This window comes from Cydia pomonella, chromosome 9 (assembly GCF_033807575.1).
Source record: "Cydia pomonella isolate Wapato2018A chromosome 9, ilCydPomo1, whole genome shotgun sequence".
NCBI classification, from domain to species: Eukaryota; Metazoa; Arthropoda; class Insecta; order Lepidoptera; family Tortricidae; genus Cydia; species Cydia pomonella.
This window is the reverse complement of record NC_084711.1, coordinates 13756402-13774553: the sequence shown is the minus strand read 5'-3', so window position 1 is coordinate 13774553 and position 18152 is coordinate 13756402. Positions and strand designations below refer to the sequence as shown.

At 37.7% G+C, this 18152-nt stretch overlaps 1 protein-coding gene across 2 annotated transcripts; it reads left to right on the top strand.

Moving 5' to 3' along the window:
* LOC133520928 (late secretory pathway protein AVL9 homolog) lies at positions 1-17993 on the top strand. Of its 2 annotated transcripts, none has more exons than XM_061855635.1 (7): positions 1-132; positions 4402-4599; positions 6568-6784; positions 9065-9254; positions 10221-10936; positions 15371-15554; positions 16625-17993. In XM_061855635.1, exons 3-7 carry the CDS (start codon positions 6592-6594, stop codon positions 16926-16928), a joined length of 1587 nt encoding a protein of 528 aa, XP_061711619.1. In that variant the 5' UTR covers positions 1-132; positions 4402-4599; positions 6568-6591; the 3' UTR covers positions 16929-17993. The 2 variants fall into 2 exon arrangements, with proteins under 2 accessions (XP_061711619.1, XP_061711618.1); XM_061855634.1 differs by lacking the exon at positions 1-132 and adding an exon at positions 3179-4135.
* Positions 17994-18152: the final 159 nt, after the last annotated feature.

Sequence of the window (18152 nt, the reverse complement as noted above, 5' to 3'; positions counted from 1 at the left end):
ACCTGGGTATAATACTTTCTCCGTCATGCCTGCGGATCTAACAAGCTCTCCATTGAATCCTGCGAACAAGAAACAAGTTTTTGTTAGGAACTTGTGAACAACTTTTAAAACTGATGCAGAAGTTAAATTCAGGTAAGTATCTTATATTTGGAATACAAGCATATCACTTGTTAATAATAATCATTATTTAAATTAGTTAGCTAATGTTACTGAGTGCACCTGCGGTCGCAATTTACGTCTCAGTTCTAAGTAGGGGGAAACGAGCAAAGGACAGGCGCTGCCGCCCCTACGGAGTAACGGAACTGCGCAGGTATAAAAAAGATCGTAAGCACAAATAAGTCGCGTATTCACTTAGTTTTGAAGGACAACTGTGTACCTACTCGGCCTGAATAGGCGACAGACGCAAACTGTTTATTTTAATATGCGGCGTGTCATGTATACTCATACTTAACCACGAATATAGAATAATACGGCGCGCTATAGATAGGCTTGTAGGTAGATAAATGTGACTTCATTGTTAACACAAACAACTAATGTCATGGCTAGGTAGGGAAATACCAACGATGCTAAACAGAAAGTTTCGTAATTTCGATACAGTTACAAAAAACATTCCTATAAAATGGCACTCAAATATAACTAACTAATGGAATGATTACGTAGTCAGTAATAATATCCCACGTAACAAAGATCCTTTATCAAATTGGAATACCCAAAAATAACTTCATAGTTCATACATATCTCACTTTGGTTTTTCCAACCAGATTGAGCAATAAATCTAGAATAAATGTTTGTTTTGTATTTAAATTTTGAAAATAAAATCTTAAATCTCTGGAAGGTATGGTATCTTTAAGCACAAATTCTGAGACCAATAAAAACTTATACCTAGTTAAACAAATACCTAACATTGGCCATTCATGAAATATACGTAAAATCTAAAATAGTAATGTAATCTATTTTAAACATATAAAACAATCGTAATTTACAAGTTTCAATTCAATACTTTAATTGCCTCTTGTTTGAGGACCTGCGAAGAAAATTTACTGGTAAAGAAAGTGACATTTAATTAATTGTAAGGTCACAGGTCAGTCTATTATTAGCTGACCTTTACCAAGCGGATCATTATCAGCTCCTCTGAATATTAATTAAATAATGTAGAATAACTTCTAAGTAGAATTCACCATGGAGCGCCTCAAGACTGCATATTTTATTTTTTTGTTATCACGATTGTTTGAACCAAATCTCAAGTAGATAAAAATATTTTAAAATATAATTAATAAAATAAGTCTGTTTATTTGACAGTCACAAAAGTGAAATAGCATTTTCTCTTAATTTTCCTTTGCCAATTTTAGTATTTCTCCTGCTAGCATCCTCAACTACTGCCTTCGAGTCCAGGGCCCACAAATCTATAATAAGGAACATGATTTTTACTATACATAAGCCTTACTGAGCTTACTGTAGGGATACAGTTGCTATGTGCAAGATTATTTCAATAAAAAAATTTTTATTTCCTAAATGATAGTTAATTTTCACAGAATAAAGGTGATTGAAACATTTTCCACTTCACCTTCTTTCAACAGCCTTCTTCAATAACAGATTGGCAGTGGAAGTTGACAAAAAAAGGCTAAGTATGTATGAAAAATGTGTTCCCAAAAAGTCCCCATGTTAGTTCTTGGAATTGTGTTTGGAGAATACATGACAAATAAGAAGTCCATAAACAACAATTCTACCAATGTATACATGATAATTAGATTTCCAGTATCTCAAATCATGCTTCATCTACTTTATAATGTAAGCAATATACCTGGAAGTGGTAAACTTGACATGGTGCGCACATCTACCTCAATAAAAGTTAAGTATAGCAATATCAACTTTATTTTTCAAAATCCTAAATATTGGATCAGCATCACACATATTTTAGGTAAAAATATATAACATTGAACTGATTCTTGAAGGCACTGAATGGACCAAATTACATAAATATAAAACTGTTATATTGTGACTAAACAAATGAAGGTGATATCATCCAGGTAGTTCCGAAAACCTCTATGCATGTTACATATTAAAAAAAACGGGTAGGTGTGGATAAAACATCTACCATGTAGGTCTTTAACTTGTCAAAACCTATTAAAGGTAATTAAGTTTACATGTTTAAATGCTAAATACATTAAATATCGTGGAAGTATCAACATATTCAAGTACCTGAATTATGAAATATAACAGGATCATAGCAAAATATTGTATATTTTTATACTAACCTTAAAATCCAGAACTATGAACTCGATTAAATTATGTAGTTCCTGCAGTCAACAAGTTGCACAATATATGTACGAGTTCTTTCACCAATTCAATGATATTTCAGTGCATTACGTGCGAAAATGGCGACGAAATGGTCAATTTTCATTAGGGAAAATTTCCTCTGCAACACTTCAATGTGTAACAAATAAACATTAACTTATGTTAAGGCATCTAAATACATATCGTTTTTGCACTATTGTAATTGATAACGCATCAAAAATAAAACAATTAACAGTTCTGCACTTAGTTTCAACTCCAATTATTATAGAATAACAGAAACAGATTATCAATAGAGTCAATGGTACTCAGACGTACACCGAAAATACACAATAGACAACATAATAGGTTAATGCGACCTCTTGACAGTTCCTGTGTGAAATTGTCAACATATGACAATCAAGATCAAACAAGAATGATACCGGAAAAAGAATAAAGACGAAGTAAGCTGCAGTTTGTTTAAATATTTTTAATTTGTTACTTTTAAATTTATTAATCATTGTAAATGTAATGGGTTACATGTGTTTATTTCATGTTTATTCATTATTTGATAATAGTATTCGGAAGTAGTTCAATGTTGCCAAACAAAATTACTAAAGAACAATTAATTTTATTACAGTCTGTCAAGCCATTCACTCCGTAGAAAAAGGCGGCAAATTTAAAAAATGTACTGGCGAAGGAATAACGTCTTGATTGGTCTTGATAACGTCCCATAGCAAATTTGAATTTCGTGCATTTATCTACCGACAAAGTTGTTTGACGGGCTATAATTTTCCGGAAATAAGTAATTCACATTTGGATTATTTTTGTGTTTTAATTTGAATATATCGGTTTTTTTGAAAATATTATGCAAAAGATTACTCTTAATTTTGCGGGACTATACGTTTTTAGGGTTCCGTAGCCAAATGGCAAAAAACGGAACCCTTATAGATTCGTCATGTCCGTCTGTCTGTTCGATTCTGTCACAGCCACTTTTTTCCGAAACTATAAGAGCTGTACTGTTCAAACTTAGTAAGTGGATGTATTCTATGAACCGCATTAAGATTTTCACACAAAAATAGAAAAAAAAAACAATAAATTTTGGGGGTTCCCCATACTTAGAACTGAAACTCAAAAAATATTTTTTCATCAAACCCATACGTGTGGGGTATCTATGGATAGGTCTTTAAAAATGATATTGAGGTTTCTAATATCATTTTTTTCTAAACTGAATAGTTTGCGCGAGAGACACTACCAAAGTGGTAAAATGTGTGTCCCAGTGGTACAATGTTGAACGAGATCTAGTAAGTAGTTTTTTTTAATACGTCATAAAGGAACCCTTCATGGGCGAGTCCGACTCGCACTTGGCCGCTTTTTTTTTTATTCATTTCTTTGACGACAGCTTACATTTGATTAGTAGCGACATCTTTTGTCTTTTCATTTACAATAAAAATAAATGAGGTTTCCAAGCGATCATCGATACTCGCATTTGGAGCGCAAATCACTCGCCAACATCGTTAAGCCGCTAGGCTTTCGCCCGCGATTCATACAATAAGATTGAAGGATATCTTTTGATGTATGTGATGAAATGTTGGACAGTGTAATAACCGCTTTAGCATGTTAGGACCTTTACCGGCAACACTGACTTATGATCGGGCCAAAAAAAAAGTTATCTGTGCTGCTTTGCTGTCATTCTTTGATTGTGCGACGAGTACTAAATTCCTTGTTTTTGTAAAAAAAATACATCTGAAAATGCCCTAATCATCAAATCCCCATGAAAATAATAGACAACATCATGTCCTGTATAAATGAGCCAGTGCTCAATATAATAGTTGTGGGTTTTCACCATAAAAGAGGCTGCCAGGTAAGTGTAGGCGTCGAGGATTAATCAATAATGTTTTCGTGAAGAGTCCTTGATTAATTTAGTGCTCTAGACGTTTAAGGACTATGCTTATTAATTATTAATGAAATCCAAGATCACACTTGCTGAAAATCACTCCCTTCGCGAAGTCTGTATCTGCCAAGCTTCAAGCTTTATGACGGAGTGTTTCATACTTAGTTTGGGTTCACTGGATTTTAAGTTCAGACCCAAGTTATCATCAGGATGTATGGATATATTTTATTTTGTAGGTGGAGCACTGTTACCCTGAGTTGGTCCCTGGCCGACCCAATGAGCTGCCCTCGGCATGGCGGCATCTTCCAGCATTGGCGTTGCCTGATGGTTCACATAATTACCTATCTGACACTATATTTTTCCACCTACCAGGGCTAACTGAGCCAGCCCATACTGTGTATGCAATATCCTGTTTCCGGCAAATCCCAATAGAGGTATTTACTTCCTCTTCATGTTAATACTCACTGTGGTTATGGTAATTAAGGTCATCAACAAATAGGTTTTTAATTTGAATTTTATTTGTTATGTAAATGACATTTACACTGATTTTGTACATGCAACACTGAATATAATTAACTTCATTCATTCTCATAAATAATATTATTTACACCCAATAAATAATAGAGAAGGTTACCCTAGTAGTAGTATATTACATACATTGTAAGAAGATTTTTTTATACACATTTTTTTCCTCAGTTTAAATTAAGTTAATTTCACAAAGACAGGTATTCTAATTAACTCCATTTTGAAGTTAATCTATAACTTATCTAATGTGGCCTTTACAAGCATGTACACTTGTCTTAGAGCCTGATTCCATATCGATTTGTGTTAAATATGAGTTCATATATTTGTCACCAAACTTAAATACAATCTCAGGCTAATAATTTTCAAAATTACATTAATATATCATAGTTTTCATTTGTTTGGTTGAGTAAGATTATAATGCCAGTGTAACATAAACGCTATATGCAGCATTTCAAAATAAAATTAAAAATGTATAAACTTTAACTACCTAGTTGGTCACTAAATTCTTTTACTGCAATAATCTTTATTTACATAAAATATATGAACGAAAGTTGAATAAACTATATATTAAAATGAAGTACACAAAATCAGGAATTACATATGACAATATCATTCAAAAATTCTAAAAACCCCAAACACAATTAGGTTGTGTTGTTTTATCACAGAGTTCCTATGTCCACTTCTTGTCTCTATCGTCAGATCAGCTCGATGGTACCATAATATTGCATTGTCACCCGACTTACATATGTATGCAAATTTTCAGCTCAATCGGAAACCGGGAAGTGGATCAAATTTAACTTGCAAGATTTGATTACAAACAGACAACGGTCAGGTGAAAGTAAATAAAAGCTTGTAAAATGGCCTCCTCTGGCCTTTGCACAGGCCGTCAAACGACAAGGCCAGTCATCAATAGCGGTACGCACGATTGTCATGTCTAATTCCGTCACTGTCTTAACTATATCCCGCTTGAGGCAGTCAAGATTTGTGTGGAGTTTAGCACAGGCTTTCTGCTCAATAACCTGCCATATGGCATAATCCAGGGGGTTAAAGTATGGGCTGGAGGATGGCCAGTCTTAGTGGGCAACAAAGTCAATTTTGTTCCTTCGAAACCAGGCTTGAGTTGTTTTTGTCTTATGTGCAGGAGCTGAGTCCTGTTGAAAGACCCATGGCTGGTTTTCAAATAGGGTGTGGCTTAAGGGCTTCACTATTGGTTCGAGAACGGTTTCCTGGTAAACTTTGGCCCCAGTTTTCACACCTTTTTCACAGAAATGAACATGTGTTAGCCCGAGTAGGACACACCCAGCCAAATCATCACATAAGAGCAGAAGCTCTGAGTACTATTGTATCTATTAATTGTGCGATAAACAAATTGTTTGTTGATTTTTAGGTTTTCAAGCAACTTCAAAATCATGTTTGGCCGGTGCCCACATTTGTGCAATCCAATTACTGCGATACAATTCTCTTTTAGGCCCCAATTCATTATAGATACGACGAGATAAGCGTTATGTGTGGTATATAATTATAGCTCACAAATCCACCACATTGTTATTTTTTATTTTTCGGTAGCATTTGTTTTAACGGAAATAACGAGGTTGCAAATCGAGTAACAGAACTTAGTTAACCAACTAGGTATGTCATTTAGTTTCCTTAAATTTACAGCCATATGCCAAAAACACAAAGTTTTATAAAAACACCATGTATGTCCCATTACACAATCTTGTAATACTATCTAGCCACTCACTTGCTTCATATTTTTCAGTGACTTCTATTATTATAATAAAATAAGGGTGACATCTGGTAACCACAGTTACCAAAAGCAAGTGAGTGGCTAGTAAGAATAAATATTTAAATAAAATGATACAATTGTAATGTTTCAGCAAGTAGTACAAAAAACAGAAGACATGACCAGGAGTTCAGTTCAAAAGAGTGTCTGTGTTGTGTGCCAATCCCCCCTGTTTGGGCGGCTGGCGGTGAAGATGGAACTGGTAGTGAGAGCATGGTTCCTGCAGGGAGACTTCTCACAGACCAAGCTTCTGGAAGATGCATACAAGCACCTCAACAGCTGCCCTGTTCAGATTGATCAAACACTAGAAGGTAAGTTCACATTGGTTATAATGGTTATTATATTTGATTAAAAACAGTGGCATAATTGAGGACTTCAACTTCAATATTTATTCAGCAAATAGGCCACAAGGGCACTTTTACATGTCAACATGGAATTTTCATACAAGCAAAAACAAGCACATAACCAATTATACAATACAGTTAACTGAAAATATTAATGCAAACTAAAGTATTGTTATTACTTAGAGATAGTAATTCCGATTATAATTCCGGCTGTGGAATGAGCTCCCTTCCGAGGTTTTTTCGAGGGTCTACAGTATGGGGTTCTTCAAAAAAGGAGTGTACAGGTTTTTAAAGGGTCAGCAACGCGCATGTAACACCTCTGGAGTTGCAGGCGTCCATGGGCGGCAGTGACTGCTTACCATCAGGTGGGCCGTATGCTTGTTTGCCAACGTCGTGGTATAAAAAAAAAAGAAGCTGTATAACGGTTCTAAATGTCGAATTACAAAAATAACTTAACAATAATAATAAGAAACACAAACAGATACAAAAAAAAATCTAAAATTATCAGAGGTCTAAATATCTCTTAAGTGTCAGAACTAAATGATTGTATAGTTTATCAAATTATCCTTAGAGATGTATAGGGTCTCCAAGAGTCAAAATTATGTATATTTAAAACATTCATTAAGATAAAAGACACATACGAGAACCCAAATGAGCAGTTTCACTGACTGTGGCAAACCCCTTAAATGGGGGCATTGGGCTCAGGATATCCCTCTTTGCCACCTTATAGTTATACTACTATTTACAAAACAGAACCCAAATGAGCAGTTTCACTGACTGTGGCAAACCCCTTAAATGGGGGCATTGGGCTCAGGATATCCCTCTTTGCCACCTTATAGTTATACTACTATTTACAAAACAGGTTATTAATATAAAACAGCAGTCTTACGACACTATCTACTAAGCTAAAACTTACCTAAGAACTATTTATGTATTACAAATCCTTTACAGAAAACTGTAAATTAACGAACCAATTGAAACTTTGTCCACCTTCTGTTCTGTTCTTTTCTTATCATAGGTAATAAGTTTTTGTCATAAATAACATTTTTGATACAAGCTTTTATTGCCGACTGCACTTTTCTTTCAACAGTCAACGAATACTCATGGATACAAGTCAAACATCCCTAAACACAACAAGGTTGCATTATTTTATCATAGAGTTCCTATGACCATCTCCTATGCCCATCAGATCAGAGGGAGCAGCTTGGAGATAAGATAGCATTATCAATTTACCACCAACAGTTACATTTACATATGTATGTGAAATTTCAGCTCAATTGAGTAATGGGAAGTGGCATAGAGTATAGTGAGTATGGATATCGGTCTAATTAACTCAAGATTTGGCCTGAACAAACATATGTGACGTTATCTATGGAAAGGGACCTTATTGTCGATGGCGCTTCCGCCGTCATAAACGATGCTCCGATACAAATATGGATGGCGTAAGCGCCATCGACAATAAGGTCCCTTTTCATAGATAATGCCACATATTATAAACAAACATTGCAAGTTAAATAAAAGCTTGTAAAAGGAAGTAATGTGTTGTTCTCGTGTTAAAAGTGGCTTAAATATATTTATTAATCTAAGTATATCACATTCATGAAATATAGCTGGCATTAAAGCTAGATTAAATGGTAATTTGCTTTTCCTACACATGACTCATTCATGATTTCAACACGTAGGTAAGGGAAGTAATGGCTAATGTAATTCAAGCATGGTTAGGGATACAAAATATTTTGTGATAACATTGCATGAATATAATATTTTGTATTTATTTACCTATCTAATCTGTACACTTGTACAGTTCACAATATTAAAATTATAGTTCCATATTATAATTATAAAAGTTGATCAAAACATGGTACTTTAATGTCATTAAACATTTTATTGATACATTTATAATCATAATAGTTTTTGGGAATATATTACAATTAATAACATACAATTCAACATTTAGGAGTGTCTAAATTATGGTATTTTTGTAATAGCAGCAATTAGTTTTGTGGTTGTTTTACTTTTGTTTGTCATATTAAGATAAAGATGCTACAGGAATATTAAATTTGGTCAACATTAACGTTTTTATAGTCATAGTTACAATAAAATATCACAGGCAATTTAACAACTGCAGCGATACCATTGTACGGCCACATATGTTATGTGAACACTTGAAATGTATATATGTTGTATAGTGTACAATAATTTACCACGGGCATGTCGGGCATTGTTATAATAAATGTATGATTTTAGGTTTATCAGTTCTCCGGCTAGTGGAGTCGTGGCGGCACAAGGCGTTGCTGCTGTTCAAGCTGCTGCTGCTCCGGCGCCGGGTGCTGGTGTACGGCGCGCCGGCCGGGCCGCTGTCGGCCGCGCTGCTCACGCTGGTGTCGCTGCTGCCGCGCTGCCTGGAGCACGGGCTGGGCAAGGCCGCCAATGTCGTGTGCGTACACACTACAGAGCATCCCTCATGCGGCAGGGTGCAAACACACCCGGTCATTAACCTAATGCGGTCGCCGAATCATAGTATGACGTTGACAGGGCAACCTATGTTTTTTTCATGCGAATCTATTAGACCCAGTTACACCAACCACAAACAACAGTCTGATCTGATACGTAAATCTGCAAAAGGCTATTGAACTCAATGACATCTTTTACGTTCCACTACTGAGAGTTTGGCGCAAATAATCTTTGATCTTAAAAAACCGGACAAGTGCGAGGTGGACTAGCCCACCGAGGGTTCCGTACAAATTTGAAGGTACATTATAAATAGTTAAGAATTTATGATTTCATTACAAATGTATGGTTTTAAAATTATTCCCTATACTTGTAGTATAAGACTGTATTCCTTGCCAAATGTCATAGTTATAGGGGAATGGAAAATACCTTATCAATTTGATTTGCTTGAGAGTGTCCAAATATACGTTTTTTGCGGCATAAACGGCCGCATCTTTTTTTAACGTTAACTTACATAGCTTTCTTACCTTTTCACAGTGTCAAGAGACTTAGACCTGAGTATATGCTTTTAATTTCGAATCGATACCTCCACGCGTTCCTGAGATAAAGGGTCTGGACATACAGATGGACAGACGGACAGACACAGAGACAGACAGACTGACGGACACCAAAGTGAAATGGCTTTTGGCCCTGTAAACGTAAATTACTGATAATCGGAATTGTGCCAGGTGGCGTGGCACACCACCGCTAAGCAAGCTAAAGTTGCTAGGATAATGTAGTCGAAAACTTTAGGAATACATTTCAAGTGATAGTTCTTTGTTTGCATTCTTGTAAAGGTGTACATTTCAAAATCTATTGCTTGATTTACGCACGTAACTCAAACAAATGCGTCATTTCCAATGTTTGTTTTTAAATGACTTACATGAATTATCAGCCATTCTTATCTTTTCAGATTGTCCAGGCCATTATCTCCCATCCCTATGGCCCCAGATAACAAGTCGGAAGACATTGTTGACACCGCAACCGACATCATGAACGAGCCGTATGTAAACGGTTCCATTCAAATAGATGACGAACTTACGTCTAAAGAATCAGAAAATTTAATGGAAGAAAAGGATAGAGTTAGCCGGCAGAGTTTTGATGAAACGCTCCTAGCAGATGTTGACAGACAAGACTTAGCTAGCAGAGAAAAATGTCACAGCGTTGGAGAAAAGTACAAAACGCAAAAACCACTAGTTGAAGCCCAGCAAAGTCCAACTATGGCTAGAGATATGAGCGTAGATGGCTTATACAACTTAACAAGTCAGATTGACCAAGCTGAATGCGGGCTTCCATTATCACTTTTCGAGGATGGTTACCTCTGCTTACCGTACTTATCTCTACAATACTTAGACCTTTTATCAGATGCAGCCGTTCAGGGTTTCGTAGTGGGTGCATCTAATGTTTTATTTAAACAGAAACGTCAGTTGTTCGATGTGCTCGTGGAGCTGAATGAGATGAGGATAGAAACAGGGGATTTGATGCTGCGAAGACAGTTGGCGCTCGGGACGGAAGACCTGAGGTTTGCTGACCACGTGGTGCGGCACGGCGCTTCGCAGGGCGACGCGTGGATACGAGACCAATTTGCCAGCTACTTAATTTATCTTTTAAGGACATCTTTACTGCCAGGTAATTTTAAACTTGTACATATTGTGTAGATTTACCCAATTGCATGTTAGATTGTCCGTGGTCCGTGTGCTAAATAAAAATTCTTAATAACGCTTATATATCAATATTTTTCTTAGGAAAATGACACCAGACCAGTACAAACATGTTTAGTTTCAAAATCTCGTGGTAGATGGCGCTGTTCCATCGAGCTTAAATTCTGAATCGCGCTAGCAAGATTTTTCGTGGGATAATGACTACAGATTCAAACTATATTCATTTATTAATCTTTTGCTAGATGGCATTGTTTTATTCAGTAAAAACCTTAAATCGCGCTAATATAGTACATTACGATACAAGTGCGAAAAATAGGAAATTCGAAACGAGTGGCGATAAATTAAAACACGACCGAAGGGAGTGTTTTAAATCGACACGAGTTGCGAATTACCTATTCGCACATGTATCGTACAACGTTTTACAGTACATATGGCCCTTTAAATGTTCGACACAGTAACGTAATATGCTACTTCTCGCACTAGTGCTATAAAGTAGCCCCATATGTACTGTAAAGATCTTTTTTGGCATAAAGACTTTAGTTTACTTGTTTGATTTGCATCTCCTGCTAGATGTCGCTGTTTCGTCAAGCGAAAATCCTGAAACGCTCTATTAATATTTTCTTGGGATAATAACATTAATAACCCCAAATTCAAACTTTACTTCTTTAAATTACCAATCTTCTACTAGATGGCGCTGTTTCATTAAGCGAAAATCCTAAATCGCGCTATTAAGATTTTTCTTAGGATAAGGAGCGTGCATGAAGGCAGCACAGGAGCCGTCAGATTTTTGGCGCGAGGCGTAAATGTGATGTTTTTGTTCCGATGTAGCCCACAAGATGGCAGAACCTACTATGCACAAGAAAACACGTGACGTGTACATGTGCATGTTTATGGTTCCGATTCAGGCCACAAGATGGCAGACCCTCCAACGCGCACGTTCCCTATAACCCCATTGAAACTACTTCTTAAGTTTACCAGTGTCCTGCTAGATGTCGTTGTTTTGTTAAACTAAGTCTGAATCGCGCTATCAAGATTGGTCTTAGGATGATCACTAACTGTACTTGTTCGTATAATAAATCTCCTGTTAGATGGCGCCTGTTTCGTTAGCGGGAATCCTCAAACGCGCTCTCAAGTTTTTTTTGAGATATAATTCCCAGAAGCTTAATAGTTTTATTTTGTACAAAAGAAGAGATGAAAGTTCGAATTTAGATACTGTTGCGAGTGTTGCATGTAGTATACTAGTATAGTCGTTAGGTTTGTAGCTGACCCCTACTAATCTTTTGTCTAATTGTTAACTAAAGCCGCGCGTGCCACTCAGTGCCGGATTAACCATTAAGCAAAATAAGCACTTGCTTAGGGCACCACGTCTAGGGGGGCACCAAAATCATAGGAAAAAAAAACGCGCAGGCTGCATCAGCATCGCAGTCGTAGTGTAGTACTTATGTACACGAAACTTTTTGATACGTGTGCAAGTAACCATCTAATAACGAAGGGTCGTAAGAGAGTGGGTACACGCAAGCACATCTACAACCTTACGCGGAGGCCATCAAAGCTCATGGCCAAAAAATCTTACCATCGGGCTTGTGGCCAACCGATTTTCTCGACGTAGATTACCGATTTTGTAGCGTATTTTGGTCTCTTGAACACCAGATGTGTCGGCCAGGCCGAGTTGCTGCAGAGCCGCGATCCCTGCGACCTAATTGTCAAAATGTAATAAAGGGCCCTGCGAAGGCCGAAAAACAAAAGCATCTTATCAAGTTGCGCTTTCGAGTTAAGGCAAAGGCCGAGCAGTAGGAGGATCGTGATTACATAGGTGCGATTTCAAGCCACTCTTTTGCAGTTCGGCGTTAGGTCTTATGCGACGCCAGGCCTTCTACTTATTGCAAACTGCCCCACTTTCGCTTGGCCATGGATCCAAATCCATGCAGTCCTCTTTCGCAGCTGGGCTGCCTTGCTCACACCTCGCCATTAGTGTATTATATGATAACGCGCCGCGATCGGACGCTCCGGACGTCCAGCTATTCATACCTCGCCATTGGTCAAATTCAAGCCTTGCTTTCTTCCAGCTCGACCTTTGGCCTCATCCGTAAGCGCTGATCGAACGCTCCGCGCATTCAGCCTTAGACTTTGCCTTTAAAAAACACTGATTTAAACCTTAACGATTTAGGCCAATCAAATTAGATCCGAAAATAGCGTTTTGAGGAATTAATTCCCAGCAAGCTGGAATTTGGTCCTAAATGCGTGTAATCCCAGTTTGCTCTATCCCAGGAGGTGTGCATACATTTTGGGATCCTTAGGACATAATTTTTTCCTTTGGATTGCCAAACCACTCGATGTAGCAGAAACCCACTATCAATTACAATAGCACTTGGTGGATCAGACACTGGTAAGAAAGCGTTTTCGGATTATTAACCTGATTTTACCAAAAATAAAAAATGTCGACCTTTTTTACAATTTAGGTACTACGAATACATATTAAGGTACCTTAAATCAATCAATCAATCAATATATTTTATTGCAAGAACATAGTTAACACATTCACTGCTAGGAACCCACCTGGTGGGCGCTCGTGAACTTTGTTCAGATGCCGGACAACCCGCTGGGCGGTTTGTTTTGTACGCAGCTATAGACCACCGGTTTCTGGGGTAGTGCGCCGTTTTTTGTCTGGCAGTGAATGTGTTAAATTACATTTCGGATCAGATATCAATTTTAATAATACTTGTAATTAGAACAAATTTTCCGTCGGCCGTACCGTTTTTGATTTACAAGCAAAAAAACTGAAAAAGAGGAAACATTTATGCACACCTCCTGGAATGGAGCAAACTCGGATTACACGTACTTTTAGGTCGAAAAAATCTAATTGTATTGGCCTAATTGTGACACATTATTATTTAAGAAAACGGGACTTATTCGCTTTTGATTAAGTTCTAAAATTACCTCCAACGTCAAAATAATAATGTCGACTTTACACAGTCTTCTCCGAGACCATGGGGACAACGCCGTCCTTGAAACGTCGGGTAAGAGGTAATTTAAAAACTTACCCTATTAAGTCCCGTTTTCGTAAACAATAATTTGGTAAGTATTTAAGACATTTGTGGCCATTGGTACTTGTTCTGACAAAAACCAATGGCCAATGGCTAAGCCCCTACTGAAGCTCGGCCTTTGCCCTCACATGAATGAGCTCGCAGGAAAGCTCTAGAGGTTGCAAAATCCTGTGCGGAATACTGCCTATGTCTTACGTCTTCATTTACACTTGGACCATGGTTGGCTTGGCCTCCGGACTGATGCGAAGCACGGTCTTCGAAATTGCTTACACTTGACCTTACCTACATCTTGGAACATTACTACTGCAGTTCTGTCAATTTCCGTGATAAAATGATGTAACGGATTGAAAATTATATTCTCAGAAGTAATGCGGCAATAAACGTCACTCAATTTACCAAGAAAATTCAATGTAATCTTGATGAGGGGGCACCATGGTCTAGAAATGCTTAGGGCACCAAAATGTCTTAATCCGGCACTGGTGCCACTACCTGAAAAAAAGGGTCGTATAATTCTAATTAGCATCAGAGCGCGGGCTAGTCCAACGCTCAAAAAACCAGTGTACGTACGCTCTCCGATAACGCGCCTTTGTTCCGCATATCGAGGACATATTTTAGACTGGTTTGGTAGCGTTCGACTCGCCGGCACTCGGTCAGTAACCGTAGAGGGACCACACAAGCATTCGCAAATAATTTTTCCATTTGTTCATTTTGTATCCTATTTCAATTACCATAGGAGTTGTAATTCAATAACCGGTTAAAGTGACCGGACCATTTTATATGCAGGTAGTGGCACGCGCGGATTTAGTTAACAATAGACAATAGATAAGCCGTTGGGGGCCAGCTTCAAAGCTAGCAACTATAGGGAGCGTGCATGAACTATAGGAGGCAGCACAGGAGCTGTCAGATTTTTGGCGCGAGGCGTAAATGTGATGTTTTTTGTTCCAATGTAGCCCACAAGATGGCAGAACCTACTATGCACAAGAAAACACGTGACGTGTAAATTTACATGTTTATTGTTCCGATTCAGCCAAAAAGATGGCAGACCCTCCAACGCGCACGGTCTCTATAGAAATGGCAATCCTTTGTCGCTCTGTCAAGATTTCTCAGACGTTAGCACAGTGTTCAAGTTATGGTTAACTAACTGCCTATGCCTGTAATTTCGTCTGCGTGGAACGATGTCTTCCCCGGGTTTCAAAGTATCTCTCCATACCATATTTCATCTATATCGGTTTAAGCGTGAAGAGGTAACAGACAGTAAATTTTGATTCTTTTGAATTTATAATATTAGTAGGGATTCACTCTTAACTTCAACTTTTTATGACAACTTGAGATACTTCCAACATGGTTATTTTTTACAGAGGGTAGCCGGGAAATCGACCCGTACAATGCTCAGTTCATGTCAGCGTTCAAAGCCACGCCCGCGTACCAGCAGTGGCTGAAGACGACCAACAACGGTGACATTGAGGCGTTTGCCAATCTGGCGCCGATCCATCCATTCGCCGGGCAGTTATCCGTGGCTGACATGAAGTTGAAAATCGCGCAGTAAGTGGATCTACTTAATTACTACATTTTTACGAATAAGTATACTTAAAGTATGTTTTTGTTTACTTCAATCTTTCTGCGAGCTGAATATTTAGGCCAATCAGGGACATTGCATGAGCTGTCCTGTCCTGGACAAACGCATTTTATTTCGTGCATTACCTACATTTTTACGTTTCGTTGGATTTCCTTCGTTATTTTACTGAGCAGTTTTCACATACATTGTGACAGATAAAAAAACCCTATACCTGCAAATCCACTTCGCAGAACATCTAGTATTAATAGTATATTTAATTTGAAGAAATAAGTCACCCATTATTGAGGTTGATAGGATTCATTGAAGAGTTGGGCTAACATGACTAGCCACCCCGTCAATCGTCGAGGCGTCAAATAGGCGTCAATCGTCGAGTTTCGTAAAGTAATCTATTTCATTTCTCTTTCATAAGATGGAATTATATTAAAAAACTGAGATATTCATTTCAAAGTAAATATTAGAGTCAGACCAATCTGCAGCGATTTTGATAGCTCAGACTATGCAAGTGTTATTTTAAACGTCACCATTTCATAGAAGTTAATGTTAAAAATAACCCGCGCACTGTCTGCTATCAAAATCGCTCCAGAGTTATCTTGGTCTGAGTTTATCTGTTTCGGATAAAGGATTCACATAAATGATAAAATAACGTTTATATATTATCCGAGAAACACAAAGTATCATGAGTGCTTTGCTGAGACTTGTCGCTCTGTTCCTTTTTATTCGCAAAAGATAGTTTTACCATTGATCGGTGCCATTTGTACTTCGTCAACAGATAGGCAGCAGATAGACGCTGATGTATAAGCTGATCTAGTGTACTATTAATTATTATAGTTTTCGCGTATGACATTTTTAGGGTTCCGCGTTGCGCAGCCAAAAAGATAAAAACGGAACCCTTATAGTTTCGCCATGTCCGTCCGTCCGTCTGTCACAGCCATTTTACTTCCTACATTTTGCGATTGCAAGATTTAAATTAGAAGTTAATAGCTGGCGTAGACTGCATTTTTTCCTGGGATAATTTAGAATGGTTATGCATCTCCAGCTCAATGTCTACGAGCGAGGGCGGGCGGAAGGTGTCGGCGGCGGTGGCGAGCACGGGGCGCGCCGTGGCCACCACGTCGCGGGCGGTGGGCGGCGCGCTGTCGCAGGCGCGCGGCGCGCTGTCGGGCTGGTGGAGCGCGCTCACCGCGCCGCCGCCCGCCGGCCTGCCCGCCGGCCTGCCCGACGGCCTGCCCGCCGGCCTGCCCGACGACCCAGGGACGCGAGGCCGCGCCGCCACGCCCGACCCTCCCGACAAATCTATAGAGGACGCCTCCGCCGCCCTCAATAAAATACAGGTCATATAATCGGAAGCGTTTCTACGCGTTGCGATTATCGCTTGGTAGTATTCTAGATATCGAAATTAGCTCTATTGTAAATATACTTCCGTGTAGTATGTTCCTTCTAGCGGTATATCCGGTCGTCGAGTTGTAGCGATGGTGGCCATTAGATTTTTTTACAGTGATGTGTTTATTTATATTCGACGAGATTAATCGTAGATAGAACCGTAAGCAGACTATTTGATCGAAGAAATAGAGGGGCAGCTTTTTCTAGGTTATCATTAATTACGCTTTCATTAAATGAATGCTCTTATTATCTGTAATTGTTTTCAAATAATGTATAATTTACTATGAACTAATATATGTATATGTATGTATTTCTTGTCATGTGTAATCATATTTTTTCGCTCGAATAGCTGCTTTCCTTGTAAGCGCAATGTGATTTTCAAATACGCACGAAAATTCTTGCACATTGAATTTATCTCGTGAAAAAGTTCAAGGAAAAAACTCGATCAGTAATTATTACATTATAGTTTTATAACATTTAACTATTTGTATTCAATCAAAAATCAAAAAAATACCTTGGATATTCATGATACGAGTTTATACTTGCATTGCCTATTAAAATTGATAGAAATATTTTGAAATATGTTTATCTTAGTACAGGTACTAAAAAAATGTTGATAATAATTACTGGTACTTCAACTTTGATACGATTTGTGATCTCTAAAAACACTGATAGTTTTAGTATGTTGTTGATATTATAATAGATTATTATTATGGACGTCAGTGTGGAATAATGTTACAGTGAAATCGAAATAAATAATATTAAGATGCTATTACTTAATTTTTTTTTTGCTTGTCGTTATTTATTTATAATTATAATCAATGAAATCAGCAAGGAGGCTCTCTATGTACTCAATGAAGAAACCCCTGAAGCAGGGAATTATTCTGTTAATTTGTACTTCCCTGATCTATTTATTTACATTCTTTTATTTTAATGTACGGTTTCAGGTTGTATACTTGCAAAAATATACGCATACCTAACTGTTTTATAGCTGTGACCCATTAAAATAAAATAAAATAATTAAAGAGCGTTTTACTGAACCTGTCTTAATTTAAGGGTTAATTAAATAAAACAACCAAGAATTTCGATTGACAGCAAATATATTTTTAATATCCTTACGGGTATAATATCACAATTCTGGGTAGTCATTTTAAATGCGATATAATTCGTGTAATCTCTATTTG